Source organism: Manis javanica, chromosome 8 (genome assembly GCF_040802235.1).
Source record: "Manis javanica isolate MJ-LG chromosome 8, MJ_LKY, whole genome shotgun sequence".
In the NCBI taxonomy this organism is placed as follows: Eukaryota; Metazoa; Chordata; class Mammalia; order Pholidota; family Manidae; genus Manis; species Manis javanica.
The window spans coordinates 113,508,641-113,531,588 of NC_133163.1; the positions used below are offsets into that span (position 1 = coordinate 113,508,641).

General features: G+C 40.9%; 2 protein-coding genes across 9 annotated transcripts in view; both read left to right on the forward strand.

Annotated features, from left to right (window-relative positions):
- Positions 1-7,977, forward strand: part of TRIP4 (thyroid hormone receptor interactor 4) — a 59,924-nt gene extending 51,947 nt beyond the window's left edge. For 2 of the 3 annotated variants that reach the window (XR_012120739.1, XM_037006065.2), the window contains 2 exons: positions 634-736; positions 7,674-7,977. Coding sequence is in view for 2 of the 3 variants with exons in the window: in XM_037006065.2 (XP_036861960.2) it covers positions 634-736; positions 7,674-7,741 (171 nt within the window). In the remaining variant the exon portion in view is untranslated. The remainder of the gene's footprint in view (positions 1-633; positions 737-7,673) is intronic. The other variant, XM_037006066.2, reaches the window with a different exon arrangement.
- A 5,040-nt stretch (positions 7,978-13,017) lies between these two features.
- Positions 13,018-22,948, forward strand: part of ZNF609 (zinc finger protein 609) — a 299,633-nt gene continuing 289,702 nt past the window's right edge. For 5 of the 6 annotated variants that reach the window (XM_073211989.1, XM_073211988.1, XM_073211986.1 and 2 more), the window contains exon 1: positions 13,018-13,175. The gene's annotated coding sequence lies outside the window, so the exon portion shown is untranslated. The remainder of the gene's footprint in view (positions 13,176-22,948) is intronic. The other variant, XM_073211991.1, reaches the window with a different exon arrangement.

Consider the following 22,948-nt stretch of genomic DNA (forward strand, 5'->3'; position numbering starts at 1 on the left):
AATAAAAGTCTTAAATATTCACACAGATTTGTTCTGTGATAAGAGATCCAAAGGAGGCTTCTAAATAATTTTCAGAATTGCTCTACCAGTTACCTTTTCAACCTAAGTAAGTCTGGAATGCATCCAGCAGCAAAACAGCTTTTGCATGTTCATACCTTTCAGAATGAATCATCTTCCTTCCCTTTAGTGAAAGAAAGCCTCTGTTGACTGTTTCTCGCAGAATTTCCACAAATGTTCTGTTTTTCTTAAATCTTCCAGTGTTTCAGTTGAGTTGGACCTACGGGGTACCTGATGTTTCTGAAGGAGTTCTCTGAATTTCCCAACTCACAGTCGGTTATATTAATAAAAAATAGTTCTGATCCTTTGGGGAAGATGTCAGGGAACCTTTTTTAAGAAGTTGTCCCCATTATAGGAAGTTGGAAAAGGCAGGCAATAGTCTGCATAAAAATATTGTGCTAACTCCTGGGGAAGGTAGAGATTTTTTCTCGCTTGTTGAGCATAATCCTCTTTACCTGACTGTGAAACGCAGAGTACTATCATCAAAAAGTGGAAGTGAAACCTAGGGTATCATTTTATTTTGAAATTCAAAATTTGTCTCAACTAGACTGAACTTTTTATTTTTATATTTCACAGTATCCAGACATGAGTCAAGAATCTGATTCTCCATTTGTTTTCATCTGCATAAATCCCCAGGAAATGATTGTGAAGTTTCCTATTAAAGGAAATCCAAAAATCTGTAAGTCACAATCCTTGATGGTCTGATTTTCTTTTCTTTTTTACTTTTTATCTTGCATCTCACTTCATTAACTTTTCAAATTTTTTCACTTTCTACCCTGTTCTATGGCATCTCAAGTGTTGCAGGGTTAATTTAATCATATTTATTGATAACCTTAATGTTAGATTAACTACGGTATAGCTTTTACAAAGAGTGCCTTGTCCACAATTATTGGCATGCTAGTGAATCACTCCAAACTTCCGTTTAAGACTCTATTACATTTCAAATCCTATTTATCCTCATCTGTGATAAGAGCTCAGCCAAAACAGTATGCTTTGCTCTGCTGTATGGTTCATGAAAGGAAGTAGTAAGCCAGTGCCAATGGTAATTATGTCATTTGTCCATTATTCCTCACTTTTCTATCCGAGAATAAGACATAACTTTGTAAATGCTAATTTTTGAGTATCTATTCTGGAGGCACCACATCCCACCATTCCCTTAATTACTGGTTCCTAGAACTCTTCGCTGGTCCTCTTGCTTTTCATCCTCATTTTGAAATCTCTTCATGATTTCTTTTTCTGCAACTTTTGCCTTTATGTATTTGTAATTATAATACCTTCTGCATATTCACTCCTTAGGAAGTGCTTGTTGACTGTACTCTTTCAACTTTCCAACTCTCCCTTCAATTCTCAGTTTCTCTTTTTCCATCTAGTCCTACAGCAGCCTCTTCTGTTTCAAAGCAATCCCAGGAAACACACAGTGGTGTCCAACCTGCCTAACTCCCTTTTAAAAACATCAGCAGCTGTTTTATGCCTCTGTGACACTGCTTTCCCCCTGTGTAAACTGGATGATTCCGGGGCATGCACTTTCATCATTTGTGCCCAGCTCTACCTTACCTCTACCATGGCAATCAACTAGCCATTTTATAAACCTGTTCTGTAGATTACTTCTCAAACTGTAATGTAAATAAAAACCACCTAGAGAGCTTGTAAAACACAGGTTCCTGAGCCCTGTCCCAAGGGATACTGATGCTGTTCATCAGCTGACTATGCTTTGAATAATGCTGCTTTTGATCACAAAAGGAATCCTTGGAGTGTGAATTTAGATCAATATATATTCACTACAAAATTCAGGCAACCCTTATGATTTATGAGACATATGTTCCTGAGATTCCTGCAAATCAGAAAATCTAAACATATGTTATCCTTGACTCATATAAATTGTTTACTTGAGATTGTACTCCAGCTGGTAGCCAAATGGCCCTGGAAATTTTTTCCTTCCTCTCCTTTATTTAAAGTTTAAATCTCCCTTTTCCTCTCCATCTTTTTTGGTTGTGGCATTCTACTCCTTCCTACTCTGTTTCCTTCTCACCTTACTCTAGGCACTGAGAGTGACACTAGTGGTAGGAGGAAAACATGGTAAGTCATCTCTGCCAGGCCCATGGCTACTTGATCTTTTGTCCCAGTTACCTTTTCTTAGCTTCCTCCCCTATCTTGGTTTTCATCTGCTGCTTACGATACTGTGAGAAAATGTTTTGTGTACACATATTAGATATTTCTCTGAAATGTTTTACTTCAGTACTTTCTCTACCCAGAGACCTACCTTCAGTACATATTTGGCCTTCATTTTTCTCAGTAAGGTTTAATAGGGGTTTAATAGAGTGATATTCTTAGGAGAAAACTTTAATAGCCTCTTGTCTTTTCCCCACTGTTTCTGTTAGTTAAAAGCTTTAAAAAGCTAAAATGGGCTGTGTTTGTTTTAGGGACAGCAAGGCTGGAGAGAAATTGTGAGACAACAGCTTCTTCCATGGTAGACCAGACAAGGTGAAGCATTGGTCAAAACAAAGTTAGCCAAAACTAAAAAAAAAATAAAGAATTAAGTTGACTAATTCCTCTGTGTCTCAGAAAAAAATTGCTTTTGAGAGGGAGCCAACCTACATGAGGATTTAGTCTGGTCTGAAGTATCTATTCCCAGCACTCCTCATTCCTTTAACCTTCATTCCTCTTTACCTTCTCTGAAAACCTTACACTCTGCCAGAACTTCATAACCTTAAGCCACAGGAGCCACTTCCAGTAGCTCACAACTGTCTTTACTGCCACTGCCACAGGGGAAAATGCATACTTGGCTCTTAATTTGGACTGCTGCACATTTTCTTCTAAATATACATAAGTGGTTAAGTTCTACAATACTAATATATCAATGCTCTCCTTTAATTACAGTCCCATGGCTTAAATGTTTATGTGTGATGATTTGGGAACCTAGCCACTTTTAAAAAATTATTTTATTTCATTTTATTAAGTATCATTGATATACAATCTTATGATGGTTTCACATAAACACCATTGTGGTTTCAACATTCACCCATATTATCAAGTCCTCACCCCCTCTATTGCAGACACTGTCTGTCAGTGTAGTAAGATGCTATAGAGTCATGACTTGTCTTCTCCGTGCTGTATTGCCTTCCCTGTGACCTACCTGTATTGTGTTTGCCAGTTATAGTGCCCCTTACCCCCTTTTCCTTCCCCACCCATCCTTCCCAACCCCTTCCCTTTGGTAACCAATAGTCCCTCCTCAGTGTCTGCGAGTCTGTTGCTATTTTGTTCCTTCAGATTTGCTTTGTTCTTATACTCCACAAATGAGTGAAGTCATTTGGTATTTGTCTTTCTCCACCTGGCTTATTTCACTGAGAATAATACCCTCTAGCTCCATCCATGTTGTTGCAAATGGTAGGATTTCTTTTCTTTTTATGGCTGAATAATATCCCATTGTGTATATGTACCACCTCTTCTTTATCCATTTATCTACTGATGGACACTTAGGTTGCTTCCGTATCTTGGCTATTGTATATAGGGGTGCTTATGTCTTTTTGAATCAGAGATCTTATTTTCTTTGGGTAAATTCCCAGGAGTGGAATTCCTGGGTCATTTAACTGGTATTTCTGTTTTTACTTTTTTGAGGAACCTCCATATTGCTTTCCACAAGGGTTGAACCAATTTACATTCCCACCAAAAGTATAGAAGGGTTCCCCATTCTCTGCATCCTCACCAGCATTAGTTCTTTCTTGTCTTTTGGATGTTGGCCATCCTAACTGGTGTGAGATGATATCTCATAGTGGTTTTAATTTGTATTTCCCTGATAATTAGTGATGTGGAGCATCTTTTCATGTGCCTGTTGGCCATCCATATTTCTTCTTTGTAGAAATGTCTGTTCAGATCCTCTGCCCATTTTTTAATCAGGTTATTTGTTTTTTGGGTGCTGAGGTGTGTGAGTTTTTTATATATTTTGGATGTTAACCCCTTGTCAGATAAATCATTCACAAATATATTCTCCCATACTGTAGGATGCCTTTTTATTCTGCTCATGGGTCCTTTGCTGTACAGAAGCTTTTTAGTTTGATGTAGTCCCACTTGTTCATTTTTTATTTTGTTTCCCTTGCCCAAGGAGATATGGCACCTAACCACTTTTTATAGATTAGTTCTATGAGAAATATATTCCAAGTTCCAAATTTATGACTTGCAAATAAACTTTTAGAATACAATCTATTTACATGTTGTATCACGTGTGTATATGTATATACATATATCCCTTAAATTAAAGGTATATATTTTAATTTATGGTTTTAGACACAGAAAGTTGAGCTTGCTCAACCTGAGGATAATTGTTTCTTGAAACTGAAATAATTCAGAAAAGAGCAATGTGCACTATATCACTTGGCTGGGTGTCTGCTCAAATTAGGAAATGAAAAAGCAAGTTAAGATTAGTAGAATATGTAGGTTGAATGCTCAAAGAAGTAAAGGAAATCTTTTACTTTAAATGAACTATGTGCTCTGTAAACTTATGTAATATGGCCTTATATCTTATGCAAAGCATGTGAAAATCCCTGAGAGTTATATCGATTGATGACAAGCACTTTTTCCCCTTTTAACTTCTTGCCCATCTGCTGCACATGCGTTTAAATTTCTTCTGGACATGATTATGTGGTTTGACACTGAAATGTTCTAAGTGCCAAATGTAAAAATATTGGAGAAATACAGAAACTAAACATCATCACTCTGCTTTTAAGAGAAGGTGCTGTATGTTACTGCAGTTAACTGTCCAGATCCCAAATCTTGAAAGGTGAGGCTGAACTAGAAGAGTTCAGAGTTCTTGCATTACAAGGGCAGCCCTGAGAGTGCTTCTTCATGCAAGAAGCCCCTGTCCCATTCATTCATTGCCTGCAGCTGGCCTAAGAATTGCCACTATTGGTAGTCACTTGGGTAGATGTTAGGGATGCACAGAAATCCTTACTTGTAAGGGCCTCACAGATTGCTGGCACATGTATAGTTTTCTTAGGCAGCCTAGAAATGAAAGAATTTCAGAATCTCTGGGAATGCCCTGGAAATTCTTCCTCCTCTTATCTCCTTCCTCCTATTAGTTTTACATTTTATGACACCATCATTGAAGCTAGAGATTAGTTTGCCTACCATTGAGTGTTTTCTTCTGAGTTGATCTAACTTGAGCTGGTCTTACTTGAAGGCTTTCACAATCAGAGTGGAGTTTTCCGAAAATGATACTTAGAATGTTCTTATTCAGTAAAGCTTTGAGCATGTGAAGAAGGTAATATCTCTTTTTTTTAAATATGAGGAACCTGAAATAAATGTAGTTAAAGGACTTGCCTACAGCTGTGTGGTAAATGAAAAGTAAAACTAGACCATAACTACAAAACACAACTCCCATGCCTCAGCATGAACAATACAACTATCCTTACTTGTTAAGAAAACTTTTGAGTTTATGAAGTACTTTAATATATATTATTTCAATATTTTATTTGATTAAATGGCTTGGTGTATGTAAAATACTTAGCACAATGCTTGATATATAGAAAGCACTTATGTTAGCTGTAATCCTGTCAATAACTTTGTAAGTTACTAGAATATTTTCCTCCTTTCATTTTTCAGTTGAATAAACAGACTTACAGAAAGATGCTCACATCTTTCTACCTCTAGGTTTCCTGCTCTTTTCACTTTATCTGATTGCCTCAGAAGCATCTTAGTCCAATATACATTTCATTTTTAGGGCTCAATGTCATGGAACTGGAAGGGGCCTTCTGTATTATGTAGTCCAGTTTCCTCTTAGCATGGAAAATTGAGCAGATGACTTCCGCAAGGTTATACAGCTAGGTAATCTCAGGACTCAAAAGAGGATCTGGATCTTCCAATTTATTCATACAGAAAACTAGAAGTCTGGAGTCCTAGGAGGAATTTTAAATTCTGTCCTAGCTCGTCCTTTAAAGTTGTATGGGATGCAATACTTCTGTATACCTCTGGATACCACCATTTTTATATAATATCTGCTATTCTTACTTTTACTTAGTTACTTAGCAGTCCCTGTAATGTAAAGATCTTAAAATTTGTAGTGTCTACCTTCTTTGTTTAATTCATTTGATGAAACATTTATTGAGCAGCTACCATTTGGCAGTCACTATGGTAGTGTTAGGGATACAAAGGCAAACTTGCCAGTAATAGGGCTCTTTGCCAGATTGCTGGCACATGTTTGGATTTCCAGCCAGGCAGCCTGGGGGATGAAAGAACTCCTAAATCCCTGGGAATGCTCTGTGCTCTAAAGCCCAAATTAAAATCAACAGCATTGTGACTGTTATGGCCAGCATTCAGGGTATCACTTAGTGTTGGTTTCTGAGGAAGCCCAGAAAGGGAAGTGATGTTATTCCAGAGGCAGGTGTAGCCCTAGAGAGATGAGGAGGGGGGAAAAAAAAAAACTTAAGAAAACAGGGCAATTTGTTAGGTTAAGGGCATTTTTCTCACAGTCCCCTTGTGCAGTAGTCAGGACATGTATTCTTATCTTAGTTAGACAAATGAGGGTATTTCTGAAGTCTAGAGAGACTGAATGACTTGCCCCAGGTTATACAGATAGTTAATCCGCAAGGCTGGATTAGAACCTGGGCCTCCTGTCTTCTGGTTCACTGCTGTTTCTCTTATACCTGACTGTTGTCACAAATGAAAATCATAACATATTAGGGCTAATGGTTGTGGGTATGGGCCTGTAGTACAACTGACTGTCCTCGAAGAGAGGTTCCGTGTTTTTTTTTCTTCTTTTTTTTCTTTTTTAAGTGCTGAGGCTGAACTGAGCCGGCTCTGTTATCAGAGTCAGCATTGCTGTTGGCTTAAATGAGACTTCTTGTGGAAGAAAGCAACCTGCAAGCTGTGTTCTCAGGTCAGATAGACAGGAATTCTGTGAAGAGTCTCTTCGTGAGTTGTGTGGCTCCTGAAACTGCTACCACTGAAGCAGACTATCCTGGTAGATCGGAGTCAGAGGTCAGAAACCACATCAATGAAGTACCTCTCAGTAGGGTCACCTGAGACAGGAAGGTTGCTTGTTTCCTAATTTTAACACTTAGAGGAGTCATATAGCCTATGACCTTTGCCCTTCTTAGCTGGTGATAGGGGCCCTTTGTCAGTAAAGCAGTCTTGTGGATTCTACTCAGCTGTTTGAGGTCACTCTCCCTATTAAATCCAAGGCAGCAAAGAGGTGAATTGAACTGTTTTTGTCTCTGTGAGGGAGGTTCATGCATTATGCTCAGCCAGTTAACAGGTCAGAGAAATGGGTTTCCCACTGTGTGAGATGCCTTCCTTTATGTGTTCTTTAAAAACTTGCCTTAGCGTCAGACACCCTGAAAACATGATGTTGTTCCCCTAGTAGCAACAAAATTAGAAATACTAACTTCTTAGGTTCCTTAGGCAAATACTCATGTGTACGTGCATGTTTGTGTATCCCTGTACAGTGTTCCCACAAGCTTCCTTATTCTTACACACTGAAACTCTGAAGTTTGCAAGTATCTGAGTCCTGAAGCAAGATAATTGAATGGGACAGGACACCAGTACCAGAAGACCTAGGAGGCCGTGAAAGATTTGCATTGCAAATATAAAAAATAAATAATGAGGCTTCTTTTTCTCCCTTACAGGGAAACTGGATTCCAAGATCCATCAAGGAGCAAAGAAGGGGTTAATGAAGCAGAATAAAGCTGTCTGACCCAGGAGAAAAGGAGCTATACAGCATAGTGGAGTTTTGTGTACTAAAATTGCTATCCACTGGTCTTTTGGAATTGAAGCAATAGAAATCTAAAGGCGTAGCATCAGGCTTAAACCTCTCAGACTTTGAACTCTTAACAAAATCTGTATATTTTTCTTAAAGAGTGGGGTTCTTACTCTTTATGTAGTGGGTCAAAATCTTTGAATACATTATTTATAAAAACTGTTAAAAAATTTCAGGTCTTTGACATTTTTCTCAGAATGGTATCAGAAGAGAAAGGAACAAGTTGGAAATTACTTTCCTCTCTGAGGTTTGGATTTGTAGTTAGGAAAATTCTTAACATAGGCTAATGATTTTTTGAGAGACCACTTGATTTTTAAAGTTTCTTTTCAAAGTGATAGCCTGGTACCAAGTATTAAGATGTTTGAGAAATCCTGTGTGTAATACAAACCTGTGAAAGGACCAAAGGATTTAACGTTTTCTGCTCCAGTCCAACATCCCTTGAAGTGAACAGTCTTCAAAAGCTGAGTAACCTTTGTTGGCAGATTTTATTTTATACTTCTGCAAGGCACAACCAGAAGAGGTGCTGCCACTTTGTTCTTTGGTTTGAGACATTAGGACATAAGAGAATCAGCCTGAAGGAGATGGAGCTACCTGCTAATGCAGCATGAAACTGCCTTATAAATTTTTTTGGTATTGCCAAAGCTTCAGTTGGATGGGGCAGCTAGAAACAAACGGAAAAATTAAGTTCCGTCAGAAAATGCATCCAAATTCTGACAAATGCTGAAACCAAGCCCTTTGAACCACGCACACCCCAGGAAGCTATGAGCTTTGGAAAAATAGGAGACTGGTTTGAAATGAGATTTTTACGAGTCAGTGTGGCCCCACTTAGTGAAGCACTTTTTTCAGAGGCTGCTCAGAAGTACTGTCAGTACAGTTGCTGGCATCCTCAGGAAATTCATGGTCTTAAATGTGTATGTTCTGCTTTTTGTAAGGCAGTACCATTACACTGAGGAAGTTGGATTCCCTCCATCAGTTGTGTGCATGACTTAAAAAAGAGAGTGCAAGGGAGAGAAAAAAAGTGCCATGTGTTATGAAAAAGATTAATTTCCCCTTTCTTTAATCCTTCATATTCAGCGTTTATTTGCATTGAAATGCCTCCACTCATATGCATTGGTGTTCACTCAACTGTGAACCCTGCTTGTTGCACAGCTCTAGGCAGTGGTTTTGTGGGTGCCTGATCACTCTGGATTCCCAGGGAAAACCCACCCGATTCTTGTTCTGGCAATGCAAACATGCCATGTTCTCTTTCTTTTCCTGTTCAACTTTTGTAGGGAAAGTGGAAAGGACAGCTAATGGCACTTGTTTAGGGAAAAACGTCTCTGTGTTTTTTTCCGTGACCCTAATATTGCTAATAAAGAAACTCTGGGTTCACTCTGCAGTTAATAGTTTACAAAGCAGTAGCACCTTGAATTCTGTACTGGAATACTCTGGTCTTCTTAATACCAAAATAAAACTGAAAGGCAGGTGGTGAAGAGCCTAGGAAGCAAAAAAAAAATTTTTTTTGCTTTTTTATGTGAATGATGGTCTGAGCACAGAGCAATCTGGATTGATTTTCCCAGCTGGACAGATTGTGTGTGCATGCCTAAAGAAAAACATCAGGAGCTACAAGAGTTCAGGTTATGCAACCATTTTGTGTGCTGTGATAAGACAGTTCACAAGAACTTTACAAGTTTACACCCACCTCAGCATCCAAAATACACAGCTAGAGCCACATGAGGAAATGGCAGAATGACTTGGAAACTTCTCCTTTTCATGGTTAAACTGTGAAAGCCTGTCTTTAGTTCACATGGTGGTAGTATAAGATCTCTCTTTTATTTGTGGGACACCAGGGAGAAAGTATGGGAGAGACTTTGGGGTAGATGGCCTTCAGTTGCTTGGTGATGAATAGCATAATTTAAGACCTAGTGGAAATTCTTAGCGGCCTGAGAACCAACTTGCCCAGGAATAGCCTCTCAGTTCTTTACAACACTTTGCACTGACCCTGTAACTCTGGGACAGCTTGGCATTAGGGAAGTTTCACATTTCTTAACTGGTTTTCCTCTGCAGCCTAAATATCTGCGCCCCCTTTTGGATGGTTGGGTTCAGTGGCTCTCAGTTGTACAGTACCTAAAGGATTCAGTGTTTCTGTTTTTCTAGGCAGGACCCAGTCTCAATTATATAAGCTCAGAGTAGGATATAAAGAAATTGGAGACTTTTTCTGTCAGGATTTAGGAAGTTTGGCCTTGCAGTCAGATACTTGGAATGGAGTAAGAGTTTTTTCATTTTTTGTTTTTTTATTGCTAAAGCTAATCTGGGGAAGAAAACTAGGGGTCCCTCTTTTTAAGCCAGAAGTTTACAGAAACCCACTTTGTCATAGGAGTAGGTGTGAAAATTTTAAACTTTGTAAATTTAAAAAGAATTACAAAGTTATGGCTTTTATGAGTAATAACCCCCCACTCTCTTTCTACTTTACTGTCTCTACTAAAGCCCATTTATGTGGATTTTGTTTAGTTTGGTAAATTTGTTTTTAATGCCTTTGCTAGAGCTCCTAGCCAAGATCAAGACAGTATGAGGGTTGTTCTCTTGCCCAGCTAGAAAAGGCCAGTAAAAAAGCAAGCATCTATTAAACTAGAGAATCAGCTAACTTTAGTTTATTAGGCCTGGGGGAAGGAAAGAAGGTCCTGTGATGATGGATTTCTTTTTTCCTTGAGATTCAAATAGCAAGTACACATCTGCTGTTCTCAGCTTCTGTGAATGTGTTTGGAGGGATGTGATCCATATCACAGGCTCCAGCAGCAACAAGGGACCCAGCATGTGCAGGGCTTTTCTACTTCTTTCATGCAGAGAAGAAAGAACATAGCCACAGTGCCATCCTCTGACATGAAGAAACTTTTGTAAATGTCTATCCATTTATGTATGTGCACATAATGTGGATTAATTCATGAGGTGAAACTTGGTAAACTGATTAGATTTCAGATTTCAGTTTGTAACAATGGAGACTCCAGAAAGAAAATGTAGTAAATGTTGTACCCTAGCTTGGAGTCAGATAAAAATAAGATGTGTAGGGGGGTTACGAGGAGAATGGGGTTAAAAAGACTGAGAATCCATACAGAGGTGTGTCGCCGGAAAGAAGTGAGATGTTGGGACAAGAGGCAAAACATGTCAGTACAGATTTGAGAAGAGTCTAGAGCTGTACTTTCTAATATGGTAGCCACTAGCCACATGTGGTTATTCAAATGAAATTAAGAATTCAGTTCTACAGTTACATTAACCAGATTTCAAGTGTTCGAACAGCCATATGTGGCTAATGACTTTTGAATTGGACAGCACAAACATGGAACATTTCCATCACTGCAAAAAAGTTCAATCGGATGACTGCTTGTTTGGAGTTGGAGCACACTTTTTCTGTAAAGGGCCAGATAGCAAATGTTTTAGGCTTCACAGGCGATACAGTTCTGTTACAAGTATTGTAGTACAAATGAATCCATAGACAATACAGAGATGAGGGCTATGAGCCAATAAAACTTTACAGACACTGAAATTTGAATTCCGTATAATTTTCTCACCACAAATAGTCTTCCTTTGATTATTTCTCAGCCATTTAAAAATGTAAGAACCATTCTTAGCTCATGGGACATACCAAAACAGGCAGTGAGCCCTCTGGGTCATAATTTGCCAATCGCTTCTTCCAGCGGTACAGGAAATCAACTTGTTTCTTTTACTGTGTAGGACATCAATCACATGAAGATTTTTAGTGGTTCTTCTAGCTTGAGAACTTTGGCTAAAAATTGGGGCTCACTGTAGGACTTTTTTACTTTCCCTTGTTCCCTATTTTTGCATTCTAGTCCTCTCCAGTGGTAGAGTCATGCTCTTCAGTAGGAGATGACCACTTAAGTCATACTCAAGTCTAAAATGCTAAACCCTACTCTTTCTGTACCTGCTAACTGGCAGAATCCTCACTTGTAACATCACCCGTTACAGATTGCAAGTTTGCTGGTGGCGTCTGGGATCAGTTCTGTCCTTGTACTGTACTTGAGCACGGTGAATATTGGTGTTCCAGACTGGCTTAGTGCTCATCTCTAGCCATTAACCTCTCCCAGCCCTCAGGGTATGTGTGCGTAGAGATGGAGAGTAAAGGAGTTTTATGACCTGGCTCTATCCCCAAACCACCTGCTATCTTGAGTGGCACTGTTGAAGGATGCCTCAGGATAAGGAAAGAAAGGAAAGATGAAAATTGCAGAGCTAGGATGTTCAAGGACACAGGAAGAACATAACAGGGGCTAAGACGTTCGGAGACTTGAGAATTAAGGTAACTATGGAAGAAGGTGAAGTTTTAGGGAGGAGGTCATGAAAAGTATGTTTCACCAGTGAGGTGGGTAGGAGGGTTCACTTAAACAGGGACTGAATGCCTACTGTGTACTAGGTACTGTGCTGGGCAGAGATGAATGACAGTATAAGAAAAAAATTGTTAGAATGGTGGGTTGGAGAAGGACAGAATAGGACTTTTAGATAATAAAGCAACAAAATTGGGTGATACAGGATGGTCAGGTGAAAAGAGACAAAGGGTACTTTGGAGAGGAAAACAGGGGGTAATCCTAAAAGAAATTGTAAAATAAAATAAAAAATTAGGGGTTTGTTACTTTGATGAACCAAGAGCTAAAATGGATGAAACCATCACGGGCTGTGCTTGCTCTTCCGTCCTTCGTGGATGTTTATGTTCACACCTTTCATGGTCCTTTCTTTCCTCTCCGTGCGGTTGAAGGTTGAGGGACACCTACAGAACTGGTGTCTTCTGTGTTTAAGGTACGATACTTCCCCAGAGACCGCTCTGCGAGGAACTCCGGTCCGCCGAGAGTTCTTTCCACGAGGGGAGAGCGTTAGGTTCGAACTCCGCAATCCGGGTTTCTTCGAGTGTATCTGTGTTTTAACCGGCTCGCCGGGTTTTCCAGCATTCCCAGAGCTACGACTTTCTAATCCGGGCTCCGTGTGACCGCGCATAACGAGACCCAGGATTTGGGTCCCTTATCCAGATTCCGGGTTTCCCCTGTGCTCTCCCGCTCCAGACTCCACACTAGCCCGGAGTCCGGATCCGAGGGCCCGACAGTCCAGTGTCCTGGTCTTCCGGGCAGCTCTGGTTGTCCCGGATCGCGGCGGCGGCGGCGGCGGCAGCGGCGGCGGCGGCGGCTGAGGGACCCGCGGCCCCGGACACAGCGGCACCGGCCGGGCGGGGCGGAGCGGCGCCGAGAGGGGGCGGAGAGCCGGAGCCCAGACGGGGTGGGGTGGGGGGAGGGGCCACGGGAACGGATGGCGGCCTGGGCTCCGTAGCAGCGGCGGCTCTACGGCCCGGGGCCCCCGGCGGGCTGAGGTGGCGGCTCCCGGGACCGGCCGCGCGGTGAGTCCGGAGCTTTGTGTGGAGCCGGGGCTGGGGGAGGAGAGAGGCGGCGGCGCTGAGTGGGGCCGGGGGTAGCGGCGGTCGACGGAAGAAGTGGGGGTTGGGGGCCGGGGCGGAGCGAGGGGGAGGTGTGTTTGGGGGGAGGAGGGGTCGCTGCGTGGGTGGGGGAGGGGGCATCGAGGGGCGCAGGGTGAAGTTCAAAGCGTGGCCGGGGCCGGTTCAACCCGAGGGTAGGGGTGCCCGAGAGGGGTTAGGGCCTGGCCAGGTTGTGGGGGCCCAGGGAGGCCGGGTCTCGTCAGGGAATCGGGGGGTAGAGCGAAGGGTCGGGAGCCAGTAGGACGTGTGCGCGGCCCAGGATGGGGGAGCAAGGTGGCCGGGAGAGCAGTAGGTAGGTGGTGGATGTGTGCTCCTTGCAGTCTTCAGGTCACATTTACTCCTGTCCTTTTCTTCAAGATGGAGGGATCCCTGGGCCTGGCCCTTAACTGCTATCCTTGTACCCCCGGGAGAATTTGTGACCCTGTCCTGTTCGGAAAACCCGTGCTGCCCTCTTTTCCCTTTATGTGTAATTACGGTTGGATCATCTCTGCTTTGCTCAGATTCTCCTTCCTCCCTCTGGGGTTGAGGAGGAGGAGACACATCTGACCAATTAATGTGTGTTTGTGAAACAGGCAGCAGCAAACAGTCATTTCAGCTTCTAGGAATTAGGCTCACACAGGGTGGAGAGATCAGATCCCTTCGGGAGGAGTATTTCTGAACAAATCACAGATGATTAAATTCCCTAAGAAACAGCTTCCTGCCTAAATGAGAGTGGGAAAGATGGGGGAGAAAGCCTGTCTGTTTCCAGCCATGTGTACAGGGCCCCAGGGTTGAGGAGAGTCCCTAGTCCCCCACAGGCCTCTCTTTTCTGTATTGGGCTTTGCTCTGCAGCCTTGAGTTAATTTCACCCCTGCTGCTTTGTCTTGGGGGAGGGAGTGCTGGTTTAGGCTGCTGTGAGATGACTGTTCTGCTGCCACACACAATAGTCTGTGTCATTCTATCGGGAGTGCTACCCCAGGGCTGAGAACTGCTGCTGCAGAGATAAACCGGTCCCTCTCACCCGCCTATTGTGTACACAGTGAAGGTCATAGGTTCAAGTCTTGTCTGAGAGCTTTGGATATGCTCCATCTCCCAGGCTCCTCAGTGCCATTTTCTTCCTTTTCCAAACTGGGGCTTGCCATTGGAGGAGGCCAGACAGAAAGGCTCTTCTTTTTGAGTGAGGAACAATGCAGGGCTCATTGGCACACATTTTTCAGAAGAATAGGGGATGCCAGCCATGTTGTGCCTGCCTCTTTGGCTAGCCTGTAGTGAGTTGTGGAGGAATTGTGTCTGGGAGACTCAACCCTGATGTTTGTGTCAGACCTTTTAGGAAGAAGACTCAAAAGGGAGGTTTCTACTCTTGTTTGTACCATCATATTTAGTTCTTTTTATAGAGATGGGACACTCATACAATGATTTTTGTTTATTTGTTTAGGAATACTGCTAAAAAGCCTTTGCAAGTTTAAGCTAGGGGAGTCAAGGACCAAGTACCTTTTTAATGGTGACTTCCTGGTCAATAATAATTGCACAACAAAAAAAGCCACAGAATTTGCCTATCTGGGCAAAGGCTGTGGAAACAAAACAACCTTTCATTCTGATGAAAGGTGACTTGCTCATTGTGCAGAAAGTACATATCTACCTGTGTATTAGGGAGAAATTTGCCAAGTTGATGAGCATTTAAAAAAAAAATCATTCAGTGTCTTTGGAATTAGAAAGGAGGATGAGAACAAGCTAGAAGGAACCCTGTCCTTGTAGATATCTCATAGATATGCCCAAACAGTATTTTGGTACTATTAGTTGGGTAAAAAATTATTTACCCAACTAGAAATGAGGTTTCCATTTACAACATTAAAGAAAAATGTTCTTTAAAAAGAGATGAAAAATCAAACTCATTGTGAGAGGGCAGCTATACACAATACACTGTGTACACAATAGCTAACCATTTCCTATAGGCTCTTGCTGAATACGAACTTCAGCCCTTGGTTTTGGTAAAGGTCTTTCAAAGGTACTGACTGAGTCGGCTGACTATGTTGCCTCCCTCATCCCTTTACTTCAAAGAATTTCTTAAAATGATGACTTACTGCTTAGGTGTTGGGCTTTGTTAGGGAACATGTTGTTCTGACCTTTATGTTTCTTGATGACAGAACTGTGTTAAGGTCTTAGTAGAGGTGTGTTGTCTGTCTTTAGACTATTTCCAACTGTATGTCCCAGGTTTCTGAGCAAAAACTTAGCTAAACTGAGTCCAAAGCTTGTTGCTCTTGGGCTGTTCATGTTCATTTCTGAATTCTGTTAGGTGACAGTGAAGGCAGAAGCCTCAAGATTAAATTTGCCCTAATTAGATTTAGTCGTTTCAGAGTTGGGTCCTTGACACAAAAAGTCTTATGACTCTTATGATTGTGGCCATCTTTCAGTGAGCACTTTGGATTCCACCCCTTACCCCAGCTTCTTGGTGGAAAACGTTTCCTTGTGAGAGGTCTGTATAGTTGGACAGATTAGTGCTATTTTGTGTGAGGATATGGAAGCATAATTTTGGCTCCTGGTAGTAATTCTGTGGCAATTAGCGTATAGCAGCTAAATGACTGGAACAGGATAATTTGTTGAGGGATTTACTGATTGCTCTGTCAAGTGGAAGTGCCACTCCTTATTTATTTGACTGGGAACACTACTTCTCAGGCTCAGCCATGAAGGCTTGAGAAGAATGATGTGTAACTTCCAGAAGTTCTCACTCATTCTCTCGTTACTGCCAGATACCTTAGCGCCTTCTACTGCCACTTTTTCTCCTGCTGCAAAGGTAACTAAGCAATTGTTATTTCCCTTGTGGAAAACTGGTCATGGATGGGCATACTGCCAGACAGATGGGGCCACTCTGAGATAAGGCAGCCTTATGTTGTGTGGCAAATTTTCAGCAGCTGAATTCTCACTTATACTTGATTTTTAAAAATCAATTTCCTTTAAAAAAAAACAAAGAACAGCAAAACCCCCACAAAATACAAAATCAAATTGTGTACTAAATATGCCTTCATGCTATCTCTCAGGAAAGTTGCCTGTGACAGACAAAATGAAGATAGGTGATGCTGACTGGCAGATTCTGGGCTCACTAAGAGTCAGTGAAGGACTCTTTTCACTAGGGAACAGGTAATTCACCAAAGCACCTGCCTAGCTGGGCATGTGGAATTGGCAGCAGCTGTGCAGCTAAAGAGAGATTATTGAGCAGGTGGTTGAAGAATCACATGCCACAGTAACGAGAAAATACTTTGTCTTCCGTGGTTTAGGTTCAGTTCATATGTGTGAAATTACTCTTTGTCTCACATTTTTTAATGCCTGATACTGGTTTGTTAGTGAGATGATGATGGAATAGAGAAAAGAGGTTTTTCTTTCTGTGTTTCTTTGAGATTACTGAGTAACATGCCTTAAACATGGTCCTAGATGGCTCTATTGTATTTCTGTAAATTCTGGCTTTATGCCCTATGAATGGGAACGATGTAGTGGTAATTCAGTGTTTCTAGTACTTGTTTATTAGGGGGTGATGGGAAGAAGAAAATTCTTTGCTTTCAGTGTTGTGAAAAAGAGCCCACTGGGAGGATAGCCAGCAGGTTTTATGTAAAGGATGTAATTGACTTTTTGTGTCCAGCTATCTGGCATGCCTTACTCAAGAAATTTGCATGTGTTTTTATTTTATGAATGTAATTCTCCTCATGAAGTTTGCATCTCCTCAGTTGTTTGTTTTATTCCATTTTTAGTTTCTCCCAGCACCTGTATAACTCTTTTCTCTGGCATTGAGATTAATATCACTTGTTAGAACCAAATCATAACCACAGGGCCAAATCATATCAGGGAAATATCTCAACTAAATATTTATCTTAACGACAAGTATAACATTTTCTACAATTTGGAGGACCTTGTGTTTTTAAGTTTTCTGCAAATTTCCAGATTTTTCTTACAGGTTATCATCATCTTCTGTTAAATATGATTTTATTTTTCTTTCACATGTTCATGCCACTATTGTAGGCAGTGCCATGGACCCTAAAATTTATCAGCAAGCAACTCGGTGTTTATTTCCTGACCTTTTAGTGCCCTTCAGTCCTTTTCTGTACTAGGCTGACAGGTTATATGCTCCTCCTGTTGAAACACATACACAATCTAATTGAATTTGCAGAGAATTAATATTGATTGAAGGGAAGTAAGTGATATGAACTGTTATGGAGTTCAGAAATCCCTTTTCCAAGCAGAATGGAAGTTTGACCTGTTTGTCAGAGAGAGACCAAGACAGACACATAGATCCAAATAGTTAGATGCATAGATATATAGATTTAGATAAATAGAGACATAGATTTTGATTGATTGATTAATTAGGGGAAAGGGTGGTGAGCCCAAGGCCAATGGACCACTGCAAAGTTGGACATTTGTAAGAATCTGCATAAAACTGGTTTGTAACCTAGCTTTAAGTGGGAGCTTAGCAGTTATTTGTATAGCATTCACTTCTGGGCAAGAACATAAACTTATTTATTTCCTTCTGTGAAGCCATCACAGTTGTTTGTTTTAAACTGTTCACAAACCACCATATACTTTCCTGGCATTCTCAGTAGTTTGCTTCCTCATGCTTTCTCCCTTCCCCCATCTCGGGAGCATCCTAGTTCTCTGCTCTGAAGACTTCTCCAGCAGGTTGGAAACACTCTAATTACTGTAGCTATTATAGTCACAACCCAGATCCTCCACCTCCTTCCCGCTCACCCCTTTCTCTCTTCCTTCCTCCCCCCCTTGCTCTAGCAGCAGGAGTTGAACTGCAGTCTCATGAGCACAGTCAGATCTATGAATGAGCTTTATATCTTGTCAAGGCAGAACTCCAGATCCAGCAGGGCTGATTTTTCATGCTTCTCTTTCTGTTTGTTCTTGGATCAGAGTCCCAGAAGAGATGGCAAATACCTATAAGGTCATATCTAGTCCATCACTCAGGGGCAAACCTGTAATTTTTTTCTTGTCTCTGTGAGAATTTTTTCTTTCTTTCTTTTGCAGTTGAGAGCTGTCTGATGCCAGGCAAGCTCTGAAACTGCCTTCTTTTTGTTTGTGTTCTCTGGTCATTAGTGTCTAGCCAACTTTGCTCTCTTGTTTTTTTCTTGTTATCCCATTTTCAGAATTACTTGCTCTGAGCAGTATCTCCACCAGCTTCAGTCCTTTCTTCTTGATTGTTGGCACCATGTTTGTAGGTTCCTTTTGTACCATCGTTATCTGTGCCAGAAGTTTTCACTTTTCAAACTTTGCTCCAAATGTCATTGTGGCATCTTCTTAAGGAGGTGTGTTTTGATGGAAGCACAGGACATACATCCTAGCAGGTGTTAGTTAATAAAATGGCTCCAAAAATAGATGCAAAGTTGTATCCTTGAGAAACCCCTGTACTGCATGAACAAATGCCGCTTTCTGTTTAATTTGGGATATTTCCTGTTAGAGCTCATTGTTCTCTTTTTGTGGATGAATTTTACTTTATGTGGCTTAGTTTCAGTTAAGTTATTGTCTGATTTAATAGTGTTATATGTTTTCTTTGCTAATACAGCTTTTCAGACCACAGAGGAAAAAGCATAGAATTGGGAGTGATAAAACGCAGGTTCTCTTTATTATGCCTCTAACTAGCTGTGCGACCGTGCGTTAGGCACTCCTCTGTTTTTACTTATCTGTAAATTGAGCATATTAGACAAGATCATCTTTAAAATTCCATTTAGTGGAGAAATTTATGTCAAGATTGTGATGGAGGAACAGGACAAAAATGGTTGACATAAATGGGCAGTTTTTAAATTCTCTCTCAAATACACATATTCAAAGGGGTCATGAGTGCAGCCTTAGTTCCCTGGAACTTGACTCCCACTTCTCTTTAATGTTTGTCAAGCTTTTGCTGGCTTTTTTTTCAGGCTGCCTTCTTTTGGAGGGTTTTGTACCTCATTCTGCAGGTTCATCAGTTTGTCCGTATCTTTTTCTAGTCTGCTCAGGCCATAGGAGTGAGAATCAGAAAGCTGCAGGAAAAGAACCTTGTGAGCAGGAAGTCATACCTGGAAGGATTTGCCAGATATTAATAAGAAATGATTTTGTGTATTCAGTCACGGATCTAATATCTTTAAATCTCTTAAATCTGAAATCTTTGAGCTAAATGGGACTGATTGTGGAGGTGGATTGGGCATTTTTGCATTTTTGGTCAGTCAGTGGAAAACCTGCTTTGAATTAACTTGGGATTAAATATGAGTTGCCCACTGTGTTTTGTTCGGAAAATAAAATTATTTTTAATGGTGAAAATACTAAATTGGTGACATGTGGTGAAGTATGACTAACAAGGGGAATCTCTGATATTCCCTCAAAAGGGACTGAGGATTTGAAAGCTGGTGGGTGACTGTAGGAACTTTGAAATTGACATTAATGTTAGGAAATCTTTGCTTTCAAGCAGTTTAAAGGAGTAAAATTGTATAACCAAGTTAATTTACCAAGTTGGTATTTTTATCAGCATTTCCCAGTTAATTCTTAGATTTGGGACTTCCAATAACAGCTGCTTATTAAATGTTAAGGGGATAATGGTCTTTTAGTTTTTCCTTTTTTCTTTCTTTTTTGGGTGGTTGTCTAATATAACAAAATAACATGTTTAATCTACCTTTGAACATTGGAAGAAACATTCACTGTTTTTAAACTTGTACTTAACAGTCAGTAGTAGAAAAAGTTGGTGGGTGGAACTGTTGTTTATTTTGGACTTAGAAAAAGCCCTGGGAGTACTTTGCTTTATTCCCAGACATCTCTAGCACACTACTAATTTTCAGGTAATCTAAAGGTTATTTTGGGAAGTTCTCCACTTGAATGTGAGATTTTTAGAAAGATGTAGGTTAGAAATATAGGTAGTTTCTGTAAATAAGTGTTCAATTTTTAAGTGTCAAGTAGAGCATAGGGTATTGAATTGGAAAGTGGCCAGACAGGTATCACACAGCCCTCGGAAATCAAAACACTCGTGAATGAAATCCAGATTCCGACACTTAGGCCACATTGCCTGTTGGTACTGCATTATATGCTGGTACTACATTGCATGCGGATACGTGTAGTTTCTTGGGCTATAGTTCAATATTTGTAGAGGAAGGCAGCAGTGTATGCTCTATTCTGTGTACAAAGTACAGCCCGTGGACTTTTGGTATGCTGCTAGCAACGTTCCTAGCAGCATTCTTAGGTGGAGCACTTTGGGTTTGTTTGGGATGAACTTTCATTCATGTGAGCAGAAGTGGATGTTCAAGATTGTACCTTGCAAATTTCATTTACAAACTCTGAGGTTTGGTGTGAAATTCAGCATGTGTTTTTGTTCTGAAACTGATGCTTCTACAGTAGATCCTGAAGAATGGTGTCAGAAATGGAACTGTAGAAAGAGAAATTGTAATTGTGAAGCTTACAGTGTATATGAATCTGAAAGGTGTACATGAAAAGGGGAAAGTTTTCTAGTTGGCATCTGCTTTCAGATGTACCTCCAGTCCATCGTTTCTGAAACCTACCTACCCTTTCCTCCCCTAAGCATTACAGTTCTCCCAGTTGCTGTGGCACAAAACTTTGGACTCATATTTGGTTCTTTTTTCTTTTCACCAGCTCATCTAATCATTCACTAAATTTGGATTATTCTAGACATCTTGATATTTAGCTTCATATTTTCACTTGTCCTCGTTCAGGCCTTCATCTGTATATTATTGCAGTAACCCCATGGTTAATGCCTCTTTCTGAATTTCATACTAGAGGCTGCAATATATTATAAATTTTATTTATTCATTTAGGTAATATTATGTGCTAGGCTTGAATATTATGTGCCAGGCTTGACGTGGTCCCTGTCCTTTCAGGACTTAAAAGTCTAGTGGGAGAAACCAATAATCAACTAAGAATGTATGATTATGAACCAAATAAGAAAAAAATTTGGTTTTAGAATAGTGTGTAACAAGGAACCCCAGTGTAGACTCTGATCATTTCACTTCTTGCTGAAAAACCTTTAATAGCTCCTTATTGCCTACATAGGCCAGCATTCAAGAGCCTCTATAATCTAGCCAGCCCTAGCCTTCCTTAGCCTTATTGCATTTATTTCTCACTTCTTTTGTAGCCATTCATTCAGCTTATTCAGTCTCAGATCTTAGGTTTTTTTCTTTTCTGTTTGAACATCTTTTCCTGCTGCAAGGCATTCAACTCCAAATCCAATCTTTCCTTCAGCATAGCAAAAAATTTCATCTCCTTCCTAAATTCTTTTATAGCCCTCTTCTTCCTACCTACCTATCTCCAGAATTGATTTAATTTTCCTCTGTATCTCTTTAACTCTTTGCTAGGATCTCTGTTATTGCCTTTTATCACAGATTGTCTTTAATTACTATTATTTATGGATATGTTTTTCCTCCCTCATTCTAAACTCCCTAAGACACCTGTGTCTCCTCTGTTTCCCATGGCTTCTAGCCCAGTGCTTTGAATATAACATAATGCTGAATTGAACTGGAATTTGATTTTTTAAAACAGAAATTCCTTGTAATTTTTTTCAGGCTTCCTTTTATAGTAAGGTAACTTCCACTCAACACATCTTATCCCAAATTGAATAACCTAGGAATAAGGCTGACTATGAGAGCTTCCAGAAATCCTTCAGACTCAAGGACAAGCATTTGTTGCCTTTACTGTCTATAGCAGTACTGTGTTTCCTTATATCCTAGCTGAAGGAAGACTTGGGGCCCAGGAAGGGTAAAACAGGTGGAAGGCAGGTGGAAGCAATGTAGGTCAGTCATGGAAACCAGACTGGGTCTGTTAGAGGAATACATAGGTGTTATATATAGGTGTTGTTGAGCCCTCTGGGTGTTGTTGACCTCTAGGAGGTCTTCTTAGTTTTTCTTACTTCTTTCATTCGTAAATATTTATCAGATCCCTACTGTATGTGAGGTCCTGTTCTAGCTGCTTAAAATCTATCAGTGGACAAAATAGATTTAAAAATCCCAACCTCATGGATTTTGTCTTTTAATGGCAGGAAATAGAAATAAGCATAATAAATAACTATATAGTATTAAGAGGGTGTGTTTTGCCAGTGGGTTTCAGCCCCGGGTAAGTTCGCTATGGATTCAGTGTGACCAAAGAAATTGACAGCGAAACATTCTTGGGGTGAAAGGGTTATACCCAAGTTTATTTCCAGGTGGCAGGTCAGTCACTGGAATCCCATTCACTCAGAGCGAGTCTGCAGGCAGCAAGCCAGTCTCTCCCTCTGGGCCCCTCTGTCCTGTCCACACAGCCATCCTCTGGGCCTCTCTGCACAGTCATCCCACACTGCCGTCCTCTGGGCCTCTCTGCACAGTCCTCCTGCACAGCCATCCTCTGGGCATCTGTCCTCAGCGCTGCCACCACTCCAGCCTCTGCTCTGCTCTCTTGCAGCCTTGCTACCATGTTGCACCCAGAGCATTGGGCGGAGCTCTTTATATAGAGTCAACAGCCATGTATTGCCCACAGGTGTGCAGTGAGCTAGTCAACCAGGGCCAGGTGAGAATCCTGGCTACAGGAACTCTCATTTTATCCACAGGGTGATAAATGATATGGGAAAAAATAGAGTAGAGGAAGTGGGATTAGGAGTGTGAAGGAGGATAACTTGGGGGGTGGGAAGGTTGCAGCTAAGTAATATGGTCAGAGGTAGGCATCTGTGAGAAATGTGGCACTAGTGTGTTACTGGGTTGCTATGCACT